Source organism: Onychostruthus taczanowskii, unplaced genomic scaffold, assembly GCF_017590055.1.
Source record: "Onychostruthus taczanowskii isolate IOZ18803 unplaced genomic scaffold, ASM1759005v1 scaffold12, whole genome shotgun sequence".
NCBI lineage: Eukaryota > Metazoa > Chordata > Aves > Passeriformes > Passeridae > Onychostruthus > Onychostruthus taczanowskii.
Genome location: NW_024498351.1, coordinates 585,940 through 608,918, shown reverse-complemented (window position 1 = coordinate 608,918; position 22,979 = coordinate 585,940). Strand labels below are relative to the sequence as shown.

At 39.3% G+C, this 22,979-nt stretch overlaps 1 protein-coding gene across 2 annotated transcripts in view; it reads right to left on the bottom strand.

The window, feature by feature from the left end:
* Positions 1 to 22,979, bottom strand: part of SGMS2 (sphingomyelin synthase 2) — a 35,218-nt gene that overhangs the window by 8,259 nt on the left and 3,980 nt on the right. The window contains exons 1-3 of one of the 2 annotated variants that reach the window (XM_041427897.1): positions 22,400 to 22,963; positions 1,318 to 1,952; positions 471 to 588 (exon numbers count right to left, since the gene is read on the bottom strand). In XM_041427897.1, the coding sequence (XP_041283831.1) occupies positions 471 to 588; positions 1,318 to 1,772 (573 nt within the window). In that variant the 5' untranslated portion in view covers positions 1,773 to 1,952; positions 22,400 to 22,963. Of the gene's footprint in view, positions 1 to 470; positions 589 to 1,317; positions 1,953 to 22,399; positions 22,964 to 22,979 lie in introns of those variants that run through there. The other variant, XM_041427899.1, reaches the window with a different exon arrangement.

The window sequence follows — 22,979 nt, the reverse complement described above, 5'->3', positions numbered from 1 at the left end:
TGCAGGGTGGAAATGGAGACAGGCACCTGAATTCAGGTATTTCAATAGCTCTTGACCAAATAGTGTGAGAAACTATACATAACAGTGTGGGTTTTCACAGGAACACAGCAACAAAACCTTGCATATCAGGTTATGAATTACAGTATTGACCTTGGGTATCCTACCATATAAGAAAAAATATTGCTACAGTATTAAGAGTGATTAGCTTGAGCCTCAGAAGCAAGCTGACTGATTTAGTAGCAGCACTATTTCAACCTAAGATGTGCTGAAACGGAGCAGCCAACTGCATCAACAATTTGAGGCTCTGTTATTACACAAGTTTTGGTTTATCACTACCTATGTTTCTGAAGACATCAACTGAAGTAATTTGTGTTATTTGGTAAAACCTGAAATATCTTCTATTTGATCTAAGGAGCCATCAGGACTGATGCAGAGACTTAAGGCAAGAAGCAAGAGGCAAAGACTCTTACCTTTGGCGCACACTGAAAATGCATTCCAGGCACAGGTAAGGTGGTGACGTACATGGTAATACAGCGGTACAGGTACAAAGTTCCTATTATAAAAAAGAACCTGCGTCCCACTATTGATCTGAAAGGAAGGAAATGGGGGAAACAGACTGAGTGTGAAGTTTACGTGCAGGATGTGCAACAGTTATGGAGCTCTAGCTTCATTAGACAGCTGAATCCTTAGAATGAAAGAGCAGATTCACCCCAGCTCTTCACCACACACTTCTCTGAATCACGTATTAAAACATCCCTCTTCAGCTTTTAGTCTTGTTAGCTCCTTATAGTGTGAAGCTCACATCAATTTAAGATGGCCTCAGCCTAACTTACAGTGTGGCCAGGCAGTTCTCCTCAACTCCATGACCTTTTCTTTTTAGTCCACACTATAACCCCATTCTCGACTTAAATATATACAGTTTAAGAAAGACACAGGGGAAAGCTTCTATTTAGCTGTAGAGGACAGTTGATTCTTCCTCAAATTTGGATGAGATTTTCTTACACCATCATGATTTCCCCAGTTTAAACATCCCCAAGTCAGTAAACACACTTTGAAAAGCCCAGTCTCAGAATAAACTTGACTGGTACAACATAGGTGTCAGAAATGCAGAATTCAAAGACCTTATTCAATAATCAGAAAATCTGTATTTCCATATCTGGCATAGACACTAGAACATTTTGTAAACAAGACATCCCTTTGTTATTTTCCTGCCAGCCCTATTCTACAATATTGTTAAGGATTTTATTGTCTGACTACTTCTAACCAAAATGAGCAATGTAAACATATTAGCAGACAAAAAAAATATTGCTAACTCACTTGTATCTAAGAAACAACCACTGGAATATCCATAATCCAAGTAGTATCATTCCATTTATTTCTGATACAGAAAAAGCCCATTTCACACGATCAATGTAATCAAAAAATTTGTCAGGCAAGGGAGGGCTTAGCTCCTTTGGAGGTACTCTCTCATGGACCACAGTGATCATGACAGTTGTTAAAATCAAGTTGAAGAGAGCATAGACAAAGGCGATGCCTGTTTTCCACCATTCCAGAGGAAATTTGTTCCTGGATTCAGCAGGCATAGCAATCTGGATGTAATCAGGATACTTCTTTGCTGTTTTTCGCAAGCCATTAGACAAGCCCTTTGGTTTGCTAGTGCCATTTTTGTTCTCTTCACTGACTGAGAGAGTAGGTCGTGAGTAGCCATTAGAAGTCTCATTTGGCTGACCCTCCATGTGCTCTTCAAGCTTTGCTGTCTCAATGGTATTCATTTCCAAGCTGTATGGCCAAAGAGGCTTTATTAGTGACCAATTTCTGGGCTCTCTGAACTCTGTTATTCCTCAAAGTCCAAAGTTCTTGTTCCTAGATGACTTCTGTAGAGCTCTAAAATGCATCCATTGTGCTTTCAAAGGAATTTGTGAAGACCAATCCTTCTTCTAGAGATGAATCATCTGCAAAAAGACAAAAAAACCCAAAACACATACTGAGGGCCTTCATAACTAGTAGTGTAACAGTGAAGAAAATATTCTCAGAACAGGCATTAAGTATTTCAATTCCATCCCAGTCTACTTAGAAACACAGTCAAAAGGCAAATTACTGTGAAACAATTCAAGCCAACTCCTCTTGATAAATCTCCTATCAGTTTAAGAACTAGTATCAACTTAGGCTTGGGTTTTTTTAAAGGACAAGATCCACAGACTTTAATGATCATGACATCATTTGCTTTATCAGTTATCAGAATTAGGGCTAATCCATATTTGCAGCAACATTGAGTTTTACTGTTTAAAGATATTCCATGCAAAATACCCTGATTTTGACCATAGGGTTGCTGTAGATATTATGGATTCTCCATATAGATCAGACAAATCTTGTCAGTTCAGGTGACTGGACAAAAACCAGAAGGGCAATACAGAATTAAATTTTGTAGGGCATAAATTAATTTAGATTCATCTAGAAAATCTACTCAATAGATAGCCCCATTAAATTTCATTAGCTCTAAATGAGTATTCCATCAAGTCAAAAATGTATTTATATAGCCATTGTAATACCCACTAAATGTCTGAAATTTCAGATAACTGAGAAATATATCCCTGGATTAGATTCTTAGTTATGGCACACTACACACAGAACAGATGACAAATGAACCTGTGTTTCTCCTTTAGCTACTTTAAAAACAAATCTATTGAGACAGTTTTTAAACAGAAACAAATAGAGTCATTATTACTCAGGATTTATTTCAGGCTGCATTTGCTAATTCAGAAAAGTTTTGCAAGGTAAAAAACCAGGTAAGTGCATATGTTTTATAACAAGTTTTTCTACAAGGAGCAAAGAATTGAGTTCATCTCTAGTGAACAAACATCTCGCTAGTAAAAATAAAGGCCATTTCCCCATCTTTAAAGTTCTGTGAAACCACTTACTCACCATAGCTGTGGTGTACCTATTTTTCTTATTCTGTTCAGCTCCTATGACAAAAACAGTATTGCCATGTACAAATTGCTCCCCATCTACCAGTAGATTGTGATTCTCTTATTTTAGTCGTTCCTGCAAGAGAAGTTCAGCGCTGCTACCCCTTCCAGTCTCTGCATGCCAACTGCAGGCTGCTGGTCTGCCATGCTTTGTGTACAATTAAGTCACCACGATGGCAGCTAGAGCTGATGGTCTCCCTAACCATACACCACAAGACTTAAGAACATGCCACCTGCTTACAGGACAACCTAAACCAAAAAGGGCCTGGAAAGTCAAGTGATTGTGTTTTGGTCCTTCCAGTCTCATCCCACCCAAACAGAGAAGACATTTAACAAGGTCAGCACACAAATCTCACTGATTTCCTGGGTGCTGCTCCAATCACTGAAAAGAGAAGTAAAATTCAGATCCCAAATATGAGATTCATACAAATAATACCAAAATAGCTGAGAAGCATTTCTAAATTTATCCCCCAGCAGTGTTTCTGAACCATTGTCATTGGCTGACCCTCTCTAAATTCCTGATCAACAAGTGTATGATAACTATCCATACACAACACATACAAACAATAAACACCAAAGAAAACAAGTTATTTTTGATGCTTTTTCTCCCTCTTACCAATCATATTGTGATCTCCGCATCTCTAAGAAAAGGGCATGTTTAACCCATCAGCCAGACAACCACTTCTCTGATGCTTCCTACAACTAAAAATACCCTTTTAGAGCATCTACAAAAGCAACAGCCTTACTCAAAACTATACCAGAAGAGTATTTCAGCTTTCACAAGTCTTTTTCTTAACACACACACACACTCTCTACTACTAGATAGAAGGAATACAAAAGTTAAGCATATGACAGTGACAGTAGGAAAAAAAAAAACGGAATCTAATTGCTTATAGTTTTGGAATGCATGTACCTAACATTCATCTACTAAGTCAAGACTCCACTTCTCACCATTATGTTCCATACAGCAGCCACTGAGGCAACAAGCAGCAAAACCTGGTAAATTTTACATCCTGTGCAGTAGAAACATTATTAGAATTATACATTAACTGAGAGCAAACTACCTTAGTTATTTCCTTCTCTTCCCCACAAATACCTAACCTAGTGTGCCTAGTGACATAAGTGAAAGATTTTACTTTCAGATGTTCAATGACATCCAAGTAAGCCTTAAAGATCAAAGAGTATCAGAAGTGCAGATGACCAATAACATAAGAACCTAAAAAGTCGAGTGGTGCTCATGTTCTCATATTAACTTATTAAGCAAAACAATTATAGCTACAGCTTGCAGGAGAAAGTTGTGTTCCTTCCTGGTGCTTTTAAATGGATTGTAAGGCATATTGATCTACCAGTTCTGATGGCTCATCAAGATTATTTCAAGCAGAGTGCATACTGCAGCCAAAAGTTTGTTTACATTGATAATTAAAGGTGCTATATATCATATGATGAGTGAGCTGTAAGAAGGTAAGTGCTTCTCTTTATAGTACCTTCTCAACCTCTTTCTCCCATATTCTAAAGGAAATTAGCAACTCCATTGATGAAAAACACAACAGTCTCTCTTGAAGCTCTCAGTCCATTGCTGCCACTCTGACTGACCAGAGAAGTGACAGATACAGAGCACCAACAGCCTAACCATCCTCTGCTACTGGCTGTAAAGGAACACCCCAGAAGTGCACAGGTTCTTCTGCCAAGTTCCTGTCCCCAATTCAATTATCCATTCACACACCTGTAAGTAGTGTGGTTCCTTTTAGCTTCATGCTGTCCTTATGATACTTTTGATAAAATATCTATTTGATTTTTTTGTCAAATCCAAAACATCCCCATATCAAAACCAGAAGATGCCCACAAACTGCCTAGTAGAAGGCCTTCAGCAACCAGGCAGCAATGCTTATATCTTGACAACACCTAGGTCTGAAAAGCATACAAAATTGCTCTAAAATAGGGAGCAACTACTGGGGAAGTCACAAACTCACAAAAAAACTGGCCAAGTAACCCAAAAGGATAAATAAAATACCTATAAGGGATACCTCCAAGTTTAGGAACAAGTGTTCTTTTTGGAACCACTTCTTACCTTCTAAGAAGGAATGTTATAATGAAGCAGAGCTTCTGAAGAAGCAACTTTACAGCAGAAATCATAACTGCCTCGAGGAACAACATACTTCAAAGAAAATCTTTAGAATTAAAATATGCTAAAAGAGGAAGTGTCCTTATACTTTATCCTGAGCTCCTGCCTGCTCCCATGCAAATAGCATCCCTTAGTTTTCTGCATCCCCATTTGACTGTCATTTGAAAGAAAATAGTTGAGGTGGGGCACAGCTTTGAGACAAGCACCAGAAAGCATGTCTGCATTTGGCTCTTTGTGCTAGAACTTAAGAATACCAGAGTTTTATTTAGCTTGTTAGTCATCCGATTTTCATCTAAAGGTCATTTTCACATAAAGTTAGCTCCCAAATGGTATTTCTCATCCAGTATTGGAACTTGAACATTTCTCAAAATATTTTAATTTCTACAATTTATGAAGGACTGAATAGTCACAATTTGCACAGGGTTTTCAAATAAGTAGTTCTTAACCTGCTGTTTAAATGCTACTTGAACAAGAGTATCCAAAACAGTGAGACTGATCTATTCTGACATAGAGAAGCTGTACTTTCATATACAAAATGGAAGACTTCTGATAGCACTATTTTAAAGCTCATTCACTTTTGTTAAGGCTGGCTCAAACATTTGATAGAGCTGTACTTGGTAACTGAAGGAAAAGGGTCTGCAAACAAAGTACAATTTGAAGTAACTTACCTATATCACACAATTACTGGGAGACAATTTTTAGCTAGCTTGTATTTTGATCAGTTATATTTTCAGGACTACCTATGGAACTAGAACTAAAAAAGAAGCCAGGTTACCACTGTTATCTAGACAGCAATGAATAAAAACTTGCTTTTAGGAGTTTCTCCTTAATTAGGCTATATGTACAACTCACAGCATGCAGGCTCCTAGAAGGAAGAAAAGTCCAACACCACCCAAAACCTCCAGAAGACAACTGCTGTGATGCTAAAGAACTGCAAGTAAAGCAAAGCTGGATTATAGAAGTACTGTTCATTATTACCACATTATCACTTGCAGCAAATGTTAGCTTTTTTATTTAAAAAAGCATTAACTACTCACATAGTACAAAATTATTTTCAGCAGTAGAAATAGAGCAGTTACTCTCTCTGCCTTCAGAGAGGGATTTTGCAAGTCCTCATTTAGGATTACTAACATACCAACAGAAGACATCTTTAAGGACTAAATCCCTACACTAAATAGAGAAGAAAAGCTTCAAAGTTACAGGTTATCCATATGTACAAACCAAGTTTTACGAGTCCTGTGGAATTCTGTTTCTTCATACCTCTTAATAGTAAAAAGTACGTTAGGTTTCGTTTTCCTAGTGATTCATTATCCAGTGTGTTCTATAGCAGTGCCAGGTTTCCCAAAAAAGCACAAAAAAACCCCCCATTTGTAGCACCACAGAATGGTTTGGGTTGAAAATAACCTTAAAGGTCATCTAGTTCCAACTCTCCTGCCATGAGCAGGGATGCCTTCCACTAGAGCAAGTCCTTAAAGCCCCATCCTACCTGTCCCCAGAAACCAATCAAGCAAGGAAAAAAAATATACTTTAAGCTCTTTTATGATTTTGAACACTGCTGAGTAGGTTTGCCTTAACTGCATGAAGGAATCTTCAAACTCTTGAATTGTTTGGCCCCCAGACTCTAAAGGACGGTATTTGGTGTGTCATACATCTGGAGAACCAGCAGAACAAACAATCATTCAAGTTAGAAGAAACCTCAGGAGGTCCCTGGGCCTCCAGCCAGGATCAGCAGTGACTCAGGGTTTCAATCCAGCTGTACTTTTCATGCCAACAAAGAAGCACAACCTCACCATGCAGCCTGTTTCACTGCATGGCTGTTCTCACCGTGAAGGCTGGACTGTTACTTTTGCTGTTTTCCTTGTTTTTTAATTGTTAAATCTACTGGCTTTCTACCTAATTATTAGAAGTTACAGCCTTTGTATCTCATCTTCCCACTGCTGTGAAGAGTCGGGCCCCCATGTTCCTGATTGCATCCTTGCAGGTATGAAGGGGCTGTAGTCACACGCCTCTAAGACTGCTCTTCTTCAGGCTGAAGCCCAGGCTTCCCCAGCCTCCCCTCCCAGGCCTGTGCTCCAGCCTCCTGACCACCCTGATGGTCCCTCTGCTGGGCTTGTTGCCATTTCATGTTTTGCCTGGATCAAGGACCAAAAACCAGGTGCAGTATTCTAGACAGCCAAGTAGTACAGAGCAGAGAGGAATAATCACTTCCCTATAAATAATGACTACGCTCCTATTAAATACAGCTCAGGACAGTGCTGGCTGCCCTCTCTGTCAATGCACACTGCTAAATCCCTTTTCAACAGTGCTGAAAGAAGTATTAATTTTATTCCAACATTACTTTTTTATACCAGAAAAATAAGATTAAGTCTTCTTCCTGCTTAACCCATACTCTCTAAAATGAGACTGTTTCAGAATTTCAGACCTGCACAGAAAGGCCTGCTAACCTGAAGTGATATTTAAGGTCTGAATCAGCTGCTTTTGAACAAAGGCAAAAAAGGTTCTCTATCACTGCATATTTCGTAACATTGCAAAAAAAAAAATGTTTGGCTCATAACCTTCTTCTATTAATTAGAAAAGCCTATTGTAAACACTGTACAAAGTATGGAAGTCACTGTACTACCTCAGTTTCATCAGACAAAATGCCAAAAATAAGTGCCAAAATAAGCCTTTGGATCGAGCTTTTATGTGCAGGCTGGCTTCTTCTTTCATTCTGCTAGAGCTTCACAGACACTGCTTAAGAGCACTATCCAAAGCAAGATTCTTCTCAAAGAGACAGCAAAAGTCTAAAGATTTGTTAAGAGCCTAGCAGCACAACAAATGCCTCAAATCTTTCCTAGCTGACTCAAACTGCAGACACTGGCTGTGAGGTAAGGGGGACCCAGGAAAGGAGGAAGGAATATTTTAGACTATTTTGTGAAGCCCTCCACCTAGTTACCGAGGTAAAGGTTGCACTTCATAATGGAAAGTCAGACCCAGAGATTAGTCACCACTTTCAGTACAGGGCAGTGAGGAGTCACGGTGACTAATGTGTGCTTTAAAGTGACTGTGTGACAGCTTATCAGCCATCAGGCAGCTAGAAGAGGAAGTTACATAATCAGTAAATTGATCTGTGATATACCCTAAAAATATTTGAGTAATTATTAAGAAGATATTGCCTGTCAAATCTTTCCTGTTACCTCCAAAAAAACCATCAAAATCACAGAATCACACAATCACACCTTCAAGATCATCAGGTCCATCCCATGGCTTGAAACCTCAACTAAACCATGGCACCAAGTGTCGCCCTTCCAACAGATGGACACACACTCCCAAGCTCAGTGTCATCCCCAAATTTACTAATGAAAGACTCAATCCCCTCATCCATGTCATCAATAAAGATATTGAACAGAGCTGGCCCCAGCACAGAGCCCTGAGGACACCACTGCTGACTGGCCCCAGCTGGATGCAGCACTGCTCACCACCCTCTCTGGGCCCGGCCATCCAGCCAGTTCTGAACCCAGCAGAGTGCTCCTGTCCAAGCCGTGGGCTGCAGCTTTTCCAGGAGGGTGCTGTGGGAGACAGTGCCAAAGGCCCTGCTGGAGTCCAAACAGACACATCCACAGCCTTTCCCACGTGCAAATAAGAGGTCACATTTCTGAGAACATTCTAGTGTACTTTCTGCAGCAACAAGAACCCTCCTCCTTAGAAGTTTAAAGTGAGAGGACAGTAATTGCTCTAAATCTGCACAGCATTTTACAATATCAGCAGTAATACATATAAAAGTTGCACAATCCAGAGAAAAGTGTTTTTAGCAATGAGGTGTACGCAGAGGCTCCTACCTCATAACTCACTTTTTAAAAAGCTTGAAACAGATTATAGCCCTTGCAAAGCATAGGACTGTAATCCTCACCTCACATGAGTTCTTAGGACAGGGCATGTTTAAAACTAATTAGTATCATACTATAAGCTGGTTTCACATACCCCTCAGTTCATGTGGCACATTACAATTTGTGACTCTGCACATAGCAGCAACACTTGCTGTGTTCCAAGGCTCAAGCAGCAGAAACATCTTTCAGAAACACCCATACCTACACACCCACACACACCCTTGTCTGATGGTATTCTGGCCAATGTTTTACCCTCTATGCCAACAACAGAAGTCTAGCACACTACACACCATTAAAACCGGCCAGGAAAGAATCCATGACTTGCTTCCTCTCCTCCCTAAGAACAGTTTTCAGCTTGCTCAACTCTGTTGATGTAGTTGCCTGGCAAGCTTTATGAATATTAGTTAAGAGGGATGATACAGTAAACAGAGTGACTAAAACTCACCAAGAAACATGATGTAGTCCCTATTTTGGTCTTCCCCTCTATCTTCTTGCCATGCCTACCACCAAGCAGCCTGAGGCTTGTGCATCACAATCAGCAACCCCAGTCAACTAGAGATGGGATACACAGATCCCTCATTCAAGTTGTTTGTTTACAGGCTCAGACATCCAAATCTACATCTAGTTCATACACTACATGCTTCCTTACCACTTCCCTGCCCCCCCCCGCCAGCTTTTATTGACACACTTTCAGAACCAAAACTTGGTAAAATTAATTCTAACACCAAAAAGTCAAGAGTACTGAGCAATTTCAGCAATTACCATGATGAATCCAGACATGTTTACTTAGGGGATTAGAAAAGCAGCAAAGAACCCTTCCATAACATATTCTTCAAGCATCCAGTTTGCAATAACCAAAATTATATTAAGCTTTCCATATGTACCTGGGTTTCTCACTGAAGTTCTATGCACCAACTTGAAGCATTACACAGTTTAAAAAAGGCATCACAACCTAAGCTTCCAATGCAGTGCTATGGTTTTCTTTAAACTTCACAAGTATTCCATTAGCTCAAAGCTTTCTATTAATAGAAGAAAATACTTTCCACATTATGCTGGCAAGAAAAAATATTTCCTTCTAATATTATTTAATTCAGAAAAGACAGTGTTTAAATACTAAACACTTAAGTACTACGCACTTCAACACTTCCTTCTTCATTTTTGTTTCTGCCACAGACTGATGAACAGAACACTCGTTTCCTTAGCTTGCCAGGCAGGAGAAGTGATTATCCTATCTCCCCACAACACAGGGTATCATTGTTAAATAAATTTTCTGAGAGGATGTTAACAGTGGGGCAATAGTGGAAAATAATAACCATTATAATCTAAAATCTTTCTGTAATACCTTTCCCATATATTTTACTACCTCAATTTCAGCCCCACCCTAGAGGTCATAAAAAGAGGCCAAGAATCCTATTAATGTGTTTTTACTGCCCCTCACAGAGCTACTATTTAAGAACCTAACTAAACATCTCCAAAATAATTCCAAACTCTCTTCATTATTCCCTGCTGGACTGCAGCCTTTGGTAAGAACAACTCTGCATTGAACACCAGGGCAATAACAAAATTCCTTCATGCCAAGCAGCTCATGAGACTCAGCATAGAGGCTTTCTACATCCAATACATTCACATCAGTACTTTCATTTATTTGTCTTCCCCTTCTTGCCTAATAGTTTGAGAATTCTTTTTGCTTTTTTAAGAGCTTTTAAAGAACCAACTTAGAAAGGACTGAAATGAGGAAGTTGGTGATCTTATAAAAATATAAGATTAAAACTATTTCTGCAAGAAAACAGCTGAATAGCATCTTCAGCTGAAAAGTCGTCATTGCTCCTCAAAAGCTATCATTAGAGTCTTTCATTGTAACATCACACAACTGCTTTGTAACACCTACATCTTGCCCATCATGCACACACAGCATAACTAAAAAGGTACAAATTAAATTAATGACTGAAATTACATCGATCTTATCCTACCAGCTGGTGTGAACATACTGAGGTGACTCTCAATCTACACAATGATTTATATTACACTGTATCATCATGTACGTCAAGTAGCAACCTCCACACCTTAAACTGTGTCTTGTACTCAAGGAAGGCTTCTGCTTGTCACTGAACCTGTTATCCTTAGAAGCATAGGCAAGCAAATGATCACGCAAATCAATCAAGGCTGAATGTGAAGTGGAAATAAAAGCTGGCCAATCAAACTGCCTGCTAAATAGCAGTCATACCAGCTGCACTAAACATTATTTTCTATTTCTTCATTTATGTAACATTACTGTAACTTAAGACTTTGAGTAAAGAGACTATTTCCACAGAAAAAAACCCACAGGCTGGAAACCAGGACCACTTCTGACCTTTGTCTTACTGTCCATGAAAAATTTTGGGGCAGAAGAAGTAAAGAATGGGTGATCAAAAAAGATGTTTCAGGAAGGACATTTGGAAAAAGTGATTTACAAACATATATCGTAATTCTTGGTCACATTTTCATGGGAGGCCCTAAAGCTTACTTTAAAATAGAAAGTATTCTATAAAAATTACCCAAAAGGTGTTTTATGGCATTCTTATCCCAATGCCCAGCAGACATCTATATACACATAGATTGGAGAAGAGGAATGGAGGGCAAAGAGGTACCGTGTAGACTATGTAAAACATGGAGGGCCAAACAGATTCTATAAACTGTTCCCCAGTCAGAACTGCAGCTGAAAAAACTGTTTAGGACAACGTCAGTCTCATCTCTAGACTCCCTGAGACCAGTGATGTGAATGTGTGCTGAGTAGCCATGGTGTACAGTAAATAAGTGGTGAATCAACTAATTCCACGTGATCAGTTACAAAAGTCTAAGGACAGAACTAAGTGTTCAACTGGAAATAGTGCCAAGCAGTTTTAAAATAAGAGAATGAAGAACTTGGCAAAATTAGGGCACAATAAAAACAATTATTCTGGTGTACCAACTGTCTTTTTCCATAAAGGAAGCCACTATCTTATTACATACTGCTATTTCTGCTGTGTTCCTGCATAAGTTTTCCTCAAAAATACCAAATATGTCAAGAGATCTGCATCTATCAGCAAGGACAGATCACATTCTACCTTTATAAGTAACCTTCTAAATTTAGGGCAAATGGGCATAATCTGAGAAAATTGTTGTCTAGAGCATAGCTTGAAATAGAGACCCAATAGTGGCTTGGATTTCAAGAGCTTTCATTAACACAGCACTACAGCAAGCCAGGCCACTTTTTAAGGTACTTACCTGGCTAAATGCAGGCCAGGACAAGGGCTTGCACAACACAGCCTCTGCTAAAATCAGCTGTTGCAGGAACTGCTCCTGCATGGCCATTTTGCAGCTAGAGCCACTGCAGGTGTCTTTGCTGTCAACTACTCTCCTCTGGGTGAGTATCATCTTGCCAGGAGGAGGATGGCACATCCAAGTATCAGTGGCACCAAAAATACCCTGAATTCAAATATATTCTAGACACACAGCAAAGGGAACAAAGGCAAGTCTCACAGGGATTTACCCTAGAAGGTCCCCACGTCACTTGCACTTGAGCACTACTTTAAAAGGTGGGTAACTTCACCATGTCAAAGGTGCACAACTGAAGCACAAACCATGCACATGATGATATGTCAATATTAAACACGTGAATGCCACACCCTGCATGACAGACATTGTATAACAAGAAACACCCCCACAGGAGCAATTACAGGTCTGCAGAGGAGAGAGGCAGCAGCCTTCTAGACTCATGCAAGCCAATTAGGAAGAAATCAAAATTCCACATTATATTAGACTACCATCATAACTCAAGAGGTGTGCTAAGATGTTAATGACAGCTGGGGCAGACCAAGATGGCCTGTAACATTCCATACCAATCCCAGCTCATGGAATGTTCTTAACACTGCTTTATCAAGACAACATACACAGACTGGGATGGTTCAGGACTGGCTATAAAAGCTGCCACCCAGGAAGGCATATTTTATCTTTCTGGAAACAGAAGTCAGGGTGGGATACTCGTACAGTCCAGCCCATGTTAAGCTGTTCCACTGCCAGTGCAGCAGAATTAATTAGTTAAGCTCATACAAACAGTCTAGGCCATGCATGTTTAATTTATATGACAGGTCAATGTTAATTTTATTGAACCACATGAAATGCAGTTATCCATATTGTACATATGTATAAACAAAAATAGTGGATCACAAGTTACCCATGCATTGGTCAGTTTTGTTGGTAAAGAACAGAAGAAATGTATCCGAAATCCCAGAGCAGATCCATTTTCTCTCCTTCCTAGTACTTTAACTTGAAAAAAAAAGTTAAAAAAAATTTTTAAAAAGTCTTTTAACACAAGGAATGCAAAATGCTGTTCCAGCATAAGACAAAAATTGAGTCAGAATTTCACAGCTTAAGACCTTCAGAAAAGAATCTGTGCCCTACAGCAGGTATATTATTCCTCCATGAAACGTTCCAGATGAGCTCCATATCTCATGCAAGACAAAGAACACTAAAGAAACTGGTTTTATAAACAGCAGCGTTACAGTCCAGCAAAGACTGTAAACAAGTCAGCCCAAAAAATAAGTCCAACCTCTGCACAAATCTGATTGCCTTTTCAGATAATGCACACTGTGAGCTGCCTTAAGTATTGAATACTCAGATGTGTAGGTCTGATGCAGAAAATAAGTGCCATATCTCTAGAATTAAGGCATCTGCCATAGCCTACATTTTCCTGTACTCCCAGGAGAGCTTTACAGAATACACTCAAACAAGTTAAGTATTGAAGCTTAAATCAAACAGCATGAGTAACTACCCTAATCTAAAAAGGATTGTTCAGAGAAAGTTCTTGGCTTCCCAAAGTTTCCTCATGTCTGACAGCAAGATTTATAAAACAGATTTAGACGGAACTGACTCTTGTTCAATTCTGCTTCTTTGGGGCAAGAGCACAAACTGATCTCTTATTCTACAAGTAGGCAGTCAGGGCAATCACCTGAAGTGTCCAGGATAAAAACCTGCAGTAAAATTCCTTAAGCATATTCAGACACCAGAACACTGAATATTCATAGACACATACTGAGACACTTTCAAGGAAGAACCTGAATTGCCACTAACCCTCAACATTTGAGCTAATGTGCAGACTTCACAGCAGGCAATTGAAAAAACAAACACAAAACTTCCAACAAACACCAAATAAACCTTACTGGAACTGGTACTATTCAGTCTAACTACACAAACCACTTTCTTAACATATACAGGAGACAGAAAATCACCAGACAAGGGGCTCACACACCTCAGACTCTTAGAGCTGTAACTGTCAGGTTAAGAGCTGCATGTTCTTTGGCATGTACCAGCATGAAAATCTATTTGCCTTACAGCTTGGTTATCTGCAAACGTATCTCATGGGCAATCACTCTGTGGGTGCTGCCTGGCTAAGAGGTAAACAGACACAAAGGTCCTCTCAGACCTTTGAGCTCTCCTAGACCTACAGGACTCATGAAAAGAGGAGATGAGAGGTGTGGAAACAGTGTTATAAAACAGTCATAATAGTGACAAGACAAAAATGTCATCCTAAATAGCAATACATTTTCTGTCCACTAAGATTGTCTTTTTTGCCATCAAATCACACTATTACAAATACACAACACTAAAAATACCATCCTACAGTTTATAACCCTTTTGATGAAAGGAGAAAGCCTTTTTCTGATTCTAATTAGAAACACTATAGAATATCACCATAAATGCATGTGTCAGGACACTGATTCTAATTAGAAACACTATAGAATATCACCATAAATGCGTCAGGACATTTTTCATGCTACATTCTCAACAATGCATGACCAAATTGTAAGCTATGTAACATCAGTCTTAAAACCTTCTGAGCAATACAAACCATTAAAATCAGAAGCATCTTCATAATAATGTTATGGAAGATTAATCAAGATAAGGGTTCTTCAAGCAAATTATGGAAGCCAAAGTACAATATTCCTCTCATAGCTGTCCTTGTAACTGCAATAGAGACTTCCATAAGAACGAACTTTATCTGCATGTTACACACATCACAGTCAAATTTTGACTAAGCTGTATTGCCTCTGTCACGTGTTCTAGGAAGGCTTGCAGTGCTAAAAGCTTTGTTCCTGATTCTACTACCATGGGATGCAGAGGGAGAATAGGAAGAAAGAACATATGTGTGCACACTCAAAAGAGTTTCAGGTAAGGTAGAAGAACATGGTTCTAGTGTTTGCCCTCACTGCCGCATAACAGAACAGAGCTTCTGCTTTCCTACCACTCTTCTCTGCCCCCCAGGCCTTGGAAGGGGACTAGTATCCCATTTTAAATTCAGTCATTCAGCTCTGAGCTCCTCAAATATAGAAGAGGTAAAGAGTTTAGTCAACCTCTATGATGTTTAAGACTTCAACATAAACATCATCGTACTACAAATTAAGGGAGAAAAAAACCCAAACAAGAAACTCTTTATGGGAACATTCATTCTGCATAGTAAAACTAAGCCATGCACCTTATCTTGTTTGGATGGTCTAGTGACTAGGAACTAATGCACACAAGAAAGCATAAACTGCCTGCAATCTGTAAAATTACACTTTAAAAAAACCCAAGCATTTGGTATCAAAGAAAAATACATTAAGATCAAGAATTGTAATTATTTAGCCCAACAACTTGAGCTTTGCTATTTGAGATATTGTGCCTTGTGATACTGATGATCAGCTAAGATTCACCTCATCCATATTGACCTTTAAAAGTCATTACAAGTCACTGACTTCACCAGAGAGATACACATTATTCCGAACAGAAGAATGAAGAAACGTTACACTCATGCCTGTTTGCACATATGGAAATAGCTGAGCCATTTTTTAAAGACCTGCAAGGAGGAAGCTAATGACCATGGTTACTGCAGAACACAAAACAAAGGCCAACAAGAAAACCATTCTCATTGGAAAGCACTTGCCATCCAGCTGTGTAGCATGTGTAGTATTCAGTTTCCTTATAACAAGTCATAGTTATCGCTAAAAAGATGAATTCTGAATAATCTGAAAACTCAGGACACAATCACTGCAGTGGACAGAAGTTTAAACCCATAACACTAAACTCTTCAATAAATTGCCTTAATATTAACTTCCAATTTAACTTCTAAGTTCACTGTGGCACCTTGGAAGGAACAATGCCTTTAATATTTCTTGCTTCAGTGCCAAACAGGACGCCACAGCCCTTCCTCTCAAGACTGAAGTCCACCATGAAAGTTAAAAAAATTCTAGGAAAACAAAAACACTGGAGTGTTGTTCTTCTATGTTAGTGCATGAGAACTTTTAATAGTCAATAATAGGATTCAAACAACTTCAGCCAATGTGCTGTCTCACAGAATATAAATAAACAGAGTTTCACTTTGGAGAAGCACCTTTAGCTTTGTCACATTTTCCAGATCAAGTGGAGTTGATTTTTTTTCTCCCAAAAATTTCAAGATCATTCCCTATAGCTGCATGCAAAGTATACACATGCTTTCAAAGCAGTTTGCAAACAGTTCTGTGAAAAACAGCATCTGCATTTCAGTAACAGCAGCTTAAGCAAGTGTATTAATTTTTACTAATAAATTAGAGCCAAGTTTTGGCCTCTAGAAGACCAAGATGGTATGCCAGGAGACAAGAATGAACTCTTGTTGAGTGACACTCAAACTAATACGTAAAATCAAATGAAGACAAGCACATGGTTCTGAGACTGGCATTGTAAGGAACTCTTACCTGGCATCCTTACAGATCAGTACAGTATTATGAAAACAGGAAAAACCACAAGCTTTGGTAGGACTTTTGTCAGGCTTCTAATACACAGGCACGAGTAACACGAGTTACCTTTTTAAGCTACAACATATCTATAGTTTCTATACACTCCTGAAAAAGTTAAGTCACCAGAAAAAAAACCAGCACCTAATCCAAATGAGGGTCATAAGAATTCATATCTCTCAGTATTACAGAAGAAAATCCCACCAAAACAAAACAGGGCTTTCAGAATTTCAGCTTAAATGCTTTTGATTTTTTACTGAAATTAGCACATAAATTTGAAAATTGACAGAATAACTGTCAGAAGATGAAACAAATTTCTAGCACTGTTAAGAGAGTAACACAGCATTACAGCTTTTAAGACGTCCTTTTTAAGCAACTCCAGTGATGGGAACACTTTGCTCCAATACAGCCTGTGTTCAGTCTCAAACCAAGACATGGGCAGTAGGTATTTGGCATAATGCATCTACAGACAACAAGTGCAATTTCCCATTTACAAAGCTGATGTGGGGAAGTAAAAAAAAGAAATTAAAAAAATAATCAAATAAACTGTAATTACTGTAGAAGCATACTAGAACTACCAACAAGCTACAGGATTGTATCATGCCCTCCAGATGAAACACAGAATTAATGACTATGAGGCATGACCTTCTCTACTGCTGCTTCTCTTCAGCAAATTATGTCACCTAAATAAGGAGACTGCCTCATTATTTCTGATTTAGCAGTAGTCTGGAATATCAAATGAAGCATATAGAGTTGAATTCAGTTTTTGGATAGGAAATAAGCATAACATAGCTGAAACTGGATAAAGAAGTCTGGAGATGGTGTCTCCTTATTTAGCTCCGCTCCACTAATCAACTGGCCAGCACTAAAGTGAACATAAGCAGGAACTTGGGTGTGTGCATAAGTAAACATTTTGTCACTGTTATGTACATTTCACATGGCTGAAACTAACTGTGAGAAGTCATTCAGCACTCATCACACAACAGTTTAAGATCTTAGGAGGTTAAGCAAAATACACACTCTAAAAAGAGAAAGATTAGAAAATGCAAACGTATTTCGACATTAGAAAAAACAAGTAGTGAGAGCAGGTGACTTCTTAATAAAGGACTTTTACAGACTCAAGAGTTCTATTAAAGATTTTCTGGGAAGGTAGCATATGCCAAAATACTTCTAACACATACTAATAATACTTCAAGAACTGGAAAACATGACCTTTTGCTTAGTGCTTTAAGCTAGGTCTTAAAAAATCCAAGAGGCCTGTTCTTTGAGGCTGGACAGATTTCTGCACTCTGATAGGATTAAAGACTCCCACTTATTTTAGAGTTAATTCAGATTTAACAAAAACACACACAATCAAAACTAACCAACCAAAAAACACAATTAAATTTAACTTCTATTATTAGAGGCATGAACTATGATCATAGATGTATATGATCAAGGAAAACAAAAAAAAAACCATCCTTCTCTAAGTTGACACTACAAATGCAAACTCTAGTAAGTTTTGATAGCTCGGAGTGACACTTTGCTATCAGAACTTGCCTAAAGGCAGAAATAATATACTAATTAGACAGAATAAATGTACTAATACTGGGCTTTTTAATTTATATGTGTTTAGTCCATATTAGTACTTAAAACTTCACTCTGTGAATATTTCAGCTTACAGTGGCAGCAAGACTGACACACACCTAAGATATCAACAGGCAGTCTAGGCAAAAAGGCCTTCCCCAAAGGCAAGGAGGTTACAGAACTTCACATGGGCCATACTGGTTTATGACAACTAACAGGTAAAACTGCCTCTGAAGCACAAAGAGCATGACCAATTGCCTGGGGACCCTTGAAAACCTGTGATCATAAACTGCTGCAGGCAGCTGATAAATTCTCAGATGGGGGGGTTAGAAAAAACACCTTAAATATAAATAGCTTCCTGGAGTTTATTGCTCACTTCTGTTGATTTCTTTTGTGATAGCCACCTCTTCCACTACCAAAGTAACCCTACTGTAACTGAAGATACAGTTAATCATTATTTGTACCTTAAACTTTCTTTCCAGTTTCAGCCATGATATGCTTACATCTTGTCTGAAAAACTGAATCCAACTCTCTAAATTCCATTTAAGATTTCAGATTACTGCTAAATCAGAAATAATCCAGAGGGAATTTACTTTAAATTTAGCCATTCTTAAGCAACCATATTCCTAAATGCTTTGTACCAATTCAGCTTAAATCAACCAAATTAAGCTGATGCAACTTTTGAAAACATTCAGTGCTGTGCCCAAGAGACTCAGCATTTCCCCAAGAAAGAACAGGTGTACAACCCTAATCCTAATTTGCATCAGTAACCACAGACACAACAACACTACAAAGTTCAGTGCAGAGTTTACTGCATGGCACAGAATCCCAGTAAGATTCAGCCTGAGGAAATCACTATATATAAAAGACTAAAGACTACAGAACAGAGCAGAAAGAGATAAACTCTAAAGGCCAGGAGAAAAGCTAGGAACAGGAAGACATTGCAATGTGTAACTTCTAAGATCAGACTCTGGAACCCTCACAGTTCTACTAATATCAGCAACTTCATTTTTATATACAAACTTTATCTATAATAAGTGAGATGTTCTTGAAATTTATACATGGCAGTTGAAAGTTAACCTCTATCAGCTGGGGAGGGTAAGTGACATCTGATTTTTTGTTCAGGTACCTTCAAATAAACAGGACTTTCTCCCATTCTCGAGTTACACATCAGAAAAACTATTTTTTTCTGAAAAAATAATACATGCTTTTTTGCTATAAAATTCTCTTGTCAGAAAGAATGCAGTGAAGTTTTCCTGATTCATGATGCTCATTATTTTCTCTGATGATCTAAACCCAAATACTGTTTCATTAAGAAGCATTCTATTTGAAATCATCACCTCAAGAGCCTCAGATACTCTGATAACTGTTTCTTCATCCATACAACAGACCAGATGCCAACATTTTTAAATGCCATCAGATTGCAAGCAGGACCCATCTGACATACAGTAAAGCAGAAAGTTTTACTCAGCAACCACAAGCATAACCTCAAAGCACAGCAGTCCCCTTATTTTACAGATACTGCATATATATTAGCTAGAGGGCAAGTACCACATTTCCCTAAAGCTGATTCACTTTTACTTTATATTTTTGTCCTATTAAAATTCCTATCAACAGCCACAGACTTCCAAAACCAATTATATTGGTAAGAAGTACTTCATTCTCTTTATCACCCATATCCCCACAAGATCTGTTCTGGGGAAGAGAAACAGTGATACCTGCTAGTGTTAACTTAAGCAAGCATCCTCATACAGGAGACACTTGTGGCTATTAACGTTCTGGAGCCTCACTAGAACAGCTGGGTTTCAGGAGAGTTAAGAAATGTCCAGAATAGACTTTCTGTTTGAAACATAACACAGAGCTATCTGTGTTACGTAAAACTTCCCCATTAGCAGCTCTTAAGTTCTTCAGCATCTGCTGGGACAGTGGTGCCTGGATGTCTGACATTCTTAGTGTGCACAGCATCTTTGGGGACAGTGGTGTCCATGGTACAAACAATTCACCCAGCAGGGAGAGAGCTCTGAAGACAGTGGACCTAGTGTTACATTAATCTTCGCAGCATCTGTGCAGATCAGTGCAATACCACAGCCATACTAAAGAATATGTCACAGCATCTGTATTGTCCACTTACCACAAATGGTATCAAAAACTATTGTAGGCCAACAGCCCACCAAAATTAGGAAAAAAAAATCCAAACAGAAGAGGCATGCAATTTTATTACAAATACCTCTGTCTTCAAAGACCACTTCTGTTCCAGAAGACTTAAGTGTAATGAGCCATTTCTTCAAAAACCTTCTACATTCTCTGCTTCTTTAAAAAGGCTTCTCATTTTTTAAATCCATCACTTGTTTCAATACTTATTTTGTTAATCCTTGAAAATCAATACACAATACGTCTCAGTCTTCATACCTTTAATATGCTGTACCCATACACAATAAATAACTTCAGGCTTTAGAAATAAAAATACCTACAATTAAGTCTGTTAATTTCACCTCCTCCAGAGACAGGGAGGTACATGTGCGAGCTGAGTTTTTTGCATTGATAAGCAAATCTTCAGTTTTTCACTACACTGTACCCCTGATATAACACTTCTGATGTCTACTTGAAACATTAAGTTCTGAATTCATTTCTGTCTTACAATATTACAACTAGAGCACACCTCTACAGTACAGAAAAGCAGATGCTTATCAACATGCCATCCATGGCTCAATATTTAAAATTCAGGAGTAAAGGCATTCTATATTGAGATTGCCAACCCGTGACTGAAAAAAAATAATCTGTCTTTGTGCTCTTCAAATTGTAATTTCTCTATTGCGTAAGTTCACTTCAAGGACAGCATGGAAATCCACCTCATTAGGGGCTTTTATCACCTCACTATTGTTGTCCCCTTAGATTTTCACCTAAAGTTTCTCCCGATCACCACTTGATTTGTCCAATACTCTCTAAGACTGACATATTACACAGGGTACACTGGAATATTTTTCTGGAGGACACAGACAAGTATGTTTTTCAGCAGAAAGCTCAAAATCAGACACAGATTATCACAACCTATAAGGAAAGAAATATGGAAGCAAGCACATTGACCTTTCTAGTAAATTAAGCCTTAGATTATTTAAGTTAGGGCAAAATAAGAAATCAAAGTTATTAGTTTCACAGCAAGAAAGCAAGAAAGTAGTTAAGGCTATAGAGCCTCAAAAACCTGCCTTGTCAAATAATAGATCTAAGCAACTACATTAAATATAATGAAAAAAAGTAAATTGATTTCGGACAAAGCATTTAATAAATGTGGTTTAAAGTGAAGCCTGCCAAAACTCCTGCAAGGCCTGCTGTCTCAGATGAAGTACCATGCACCTGCTCAGTTTATGCTAATACTCCTACAGAGCCATTCACTTGTATAATTAACTGTGCACAAATTAATAGCTGTCAAGTGGTTTAAGGACAGATGTTTGATTTCCTAAGGTGTTCAAATGAAACAAAATAAAATGTTTAGAAATGGACTGAACTGAACAACAGATATTCTACATTGTATCCTAGTTTTATTACTTTGCTAGAAGACTATGCATTAACTACTTTTCACAAGGATTCAAAGCTAAATTTACGCCAGAAACCGTATAACATTAAAACAAAAGCAACCTGCCACTAAGTCAAAAGTTCAGTTCGGCAGCAGTTCAGGAAGTTTAAGAGTGGCTTCAACAGAGCAGACATGCAATAACAAAAAAAACCCCACCTATAACAAAAGACCTTTACAACACCCTTAAGAGCCTTATAATAATACTTTATCTTCCTGAGCTGAAATCGCACATTTTGAAGTCCCCTCCTGAGCAGCTAGGTATGCGGTACTGCTCTAAGAGGTATGTACGCATCGCCCACACCAAAACCATAGAATTTTACTCTCAGACTAGGTATGTTCCACGTTGGCAAGAGAAATCAAAACAGCAGGTGCCCTCCCTAGCTAGAGGGGCCTCAAACTCTAGAAATGGAAGAGACCACAAGCGTGGGACTGCTCTTCCCAGTCTCCATCCAGCTGACAGCTGTAGGTCTTCTGCGAAAGAGGGTCTCCAAGTGGGCACCTGTGGTACGCCACGCTTTAATCCACCTCTGCCGCTCCCAACTTACCTACTCAGCCGTATATGCAAAATCTCGCACTGCTGGCAGTTCCTCTCCAAAGGCGGCTGGAAGTCGTTTCTGGAGCCTCAGGGCTCCTGGGTTTGGGCTCTGCAGTTCCTTATGGGCAGACACTCCCACCGGTGAGACAGCAGCACGCAGAAGCAGCTAGAAAGTTTGCCACAATCTCTACCTTCCCCTGCAATTTGCTCCTCTCCCAGCCTCAGCCTCTTCTCCCTCCCGGCGAAAGAGACCGGCTTTAAGGGCGTCGGCGGAGACGACACTTCTCGCAGAGGTTTCCTGCCTCAGCAGTGCCGCAGCTGGAAGGGCTCTCCCGCTGGAGGGCGGCTCCGGGCCGGGGGGCGCCGGGGGCAGCGCTCGTTCGGGGCTGCGGCCGCCGCCGTGTTTGCCGAGAGCCTCATGCTCGCCGCGGTGCTCCCTGACATCATTCATTCTGCTACGCGCACGCCCGCCCCCTCCATTTCCAAGCAGTGACTCACCCCGCCGCCGCCGCTGTCCGGGACAGGGCCGGCCGGACCGGCCGGGCCTCTCGGAGCCCCCGCCCGCCGCGCAAGGTGCCGGCCCCGCCCGC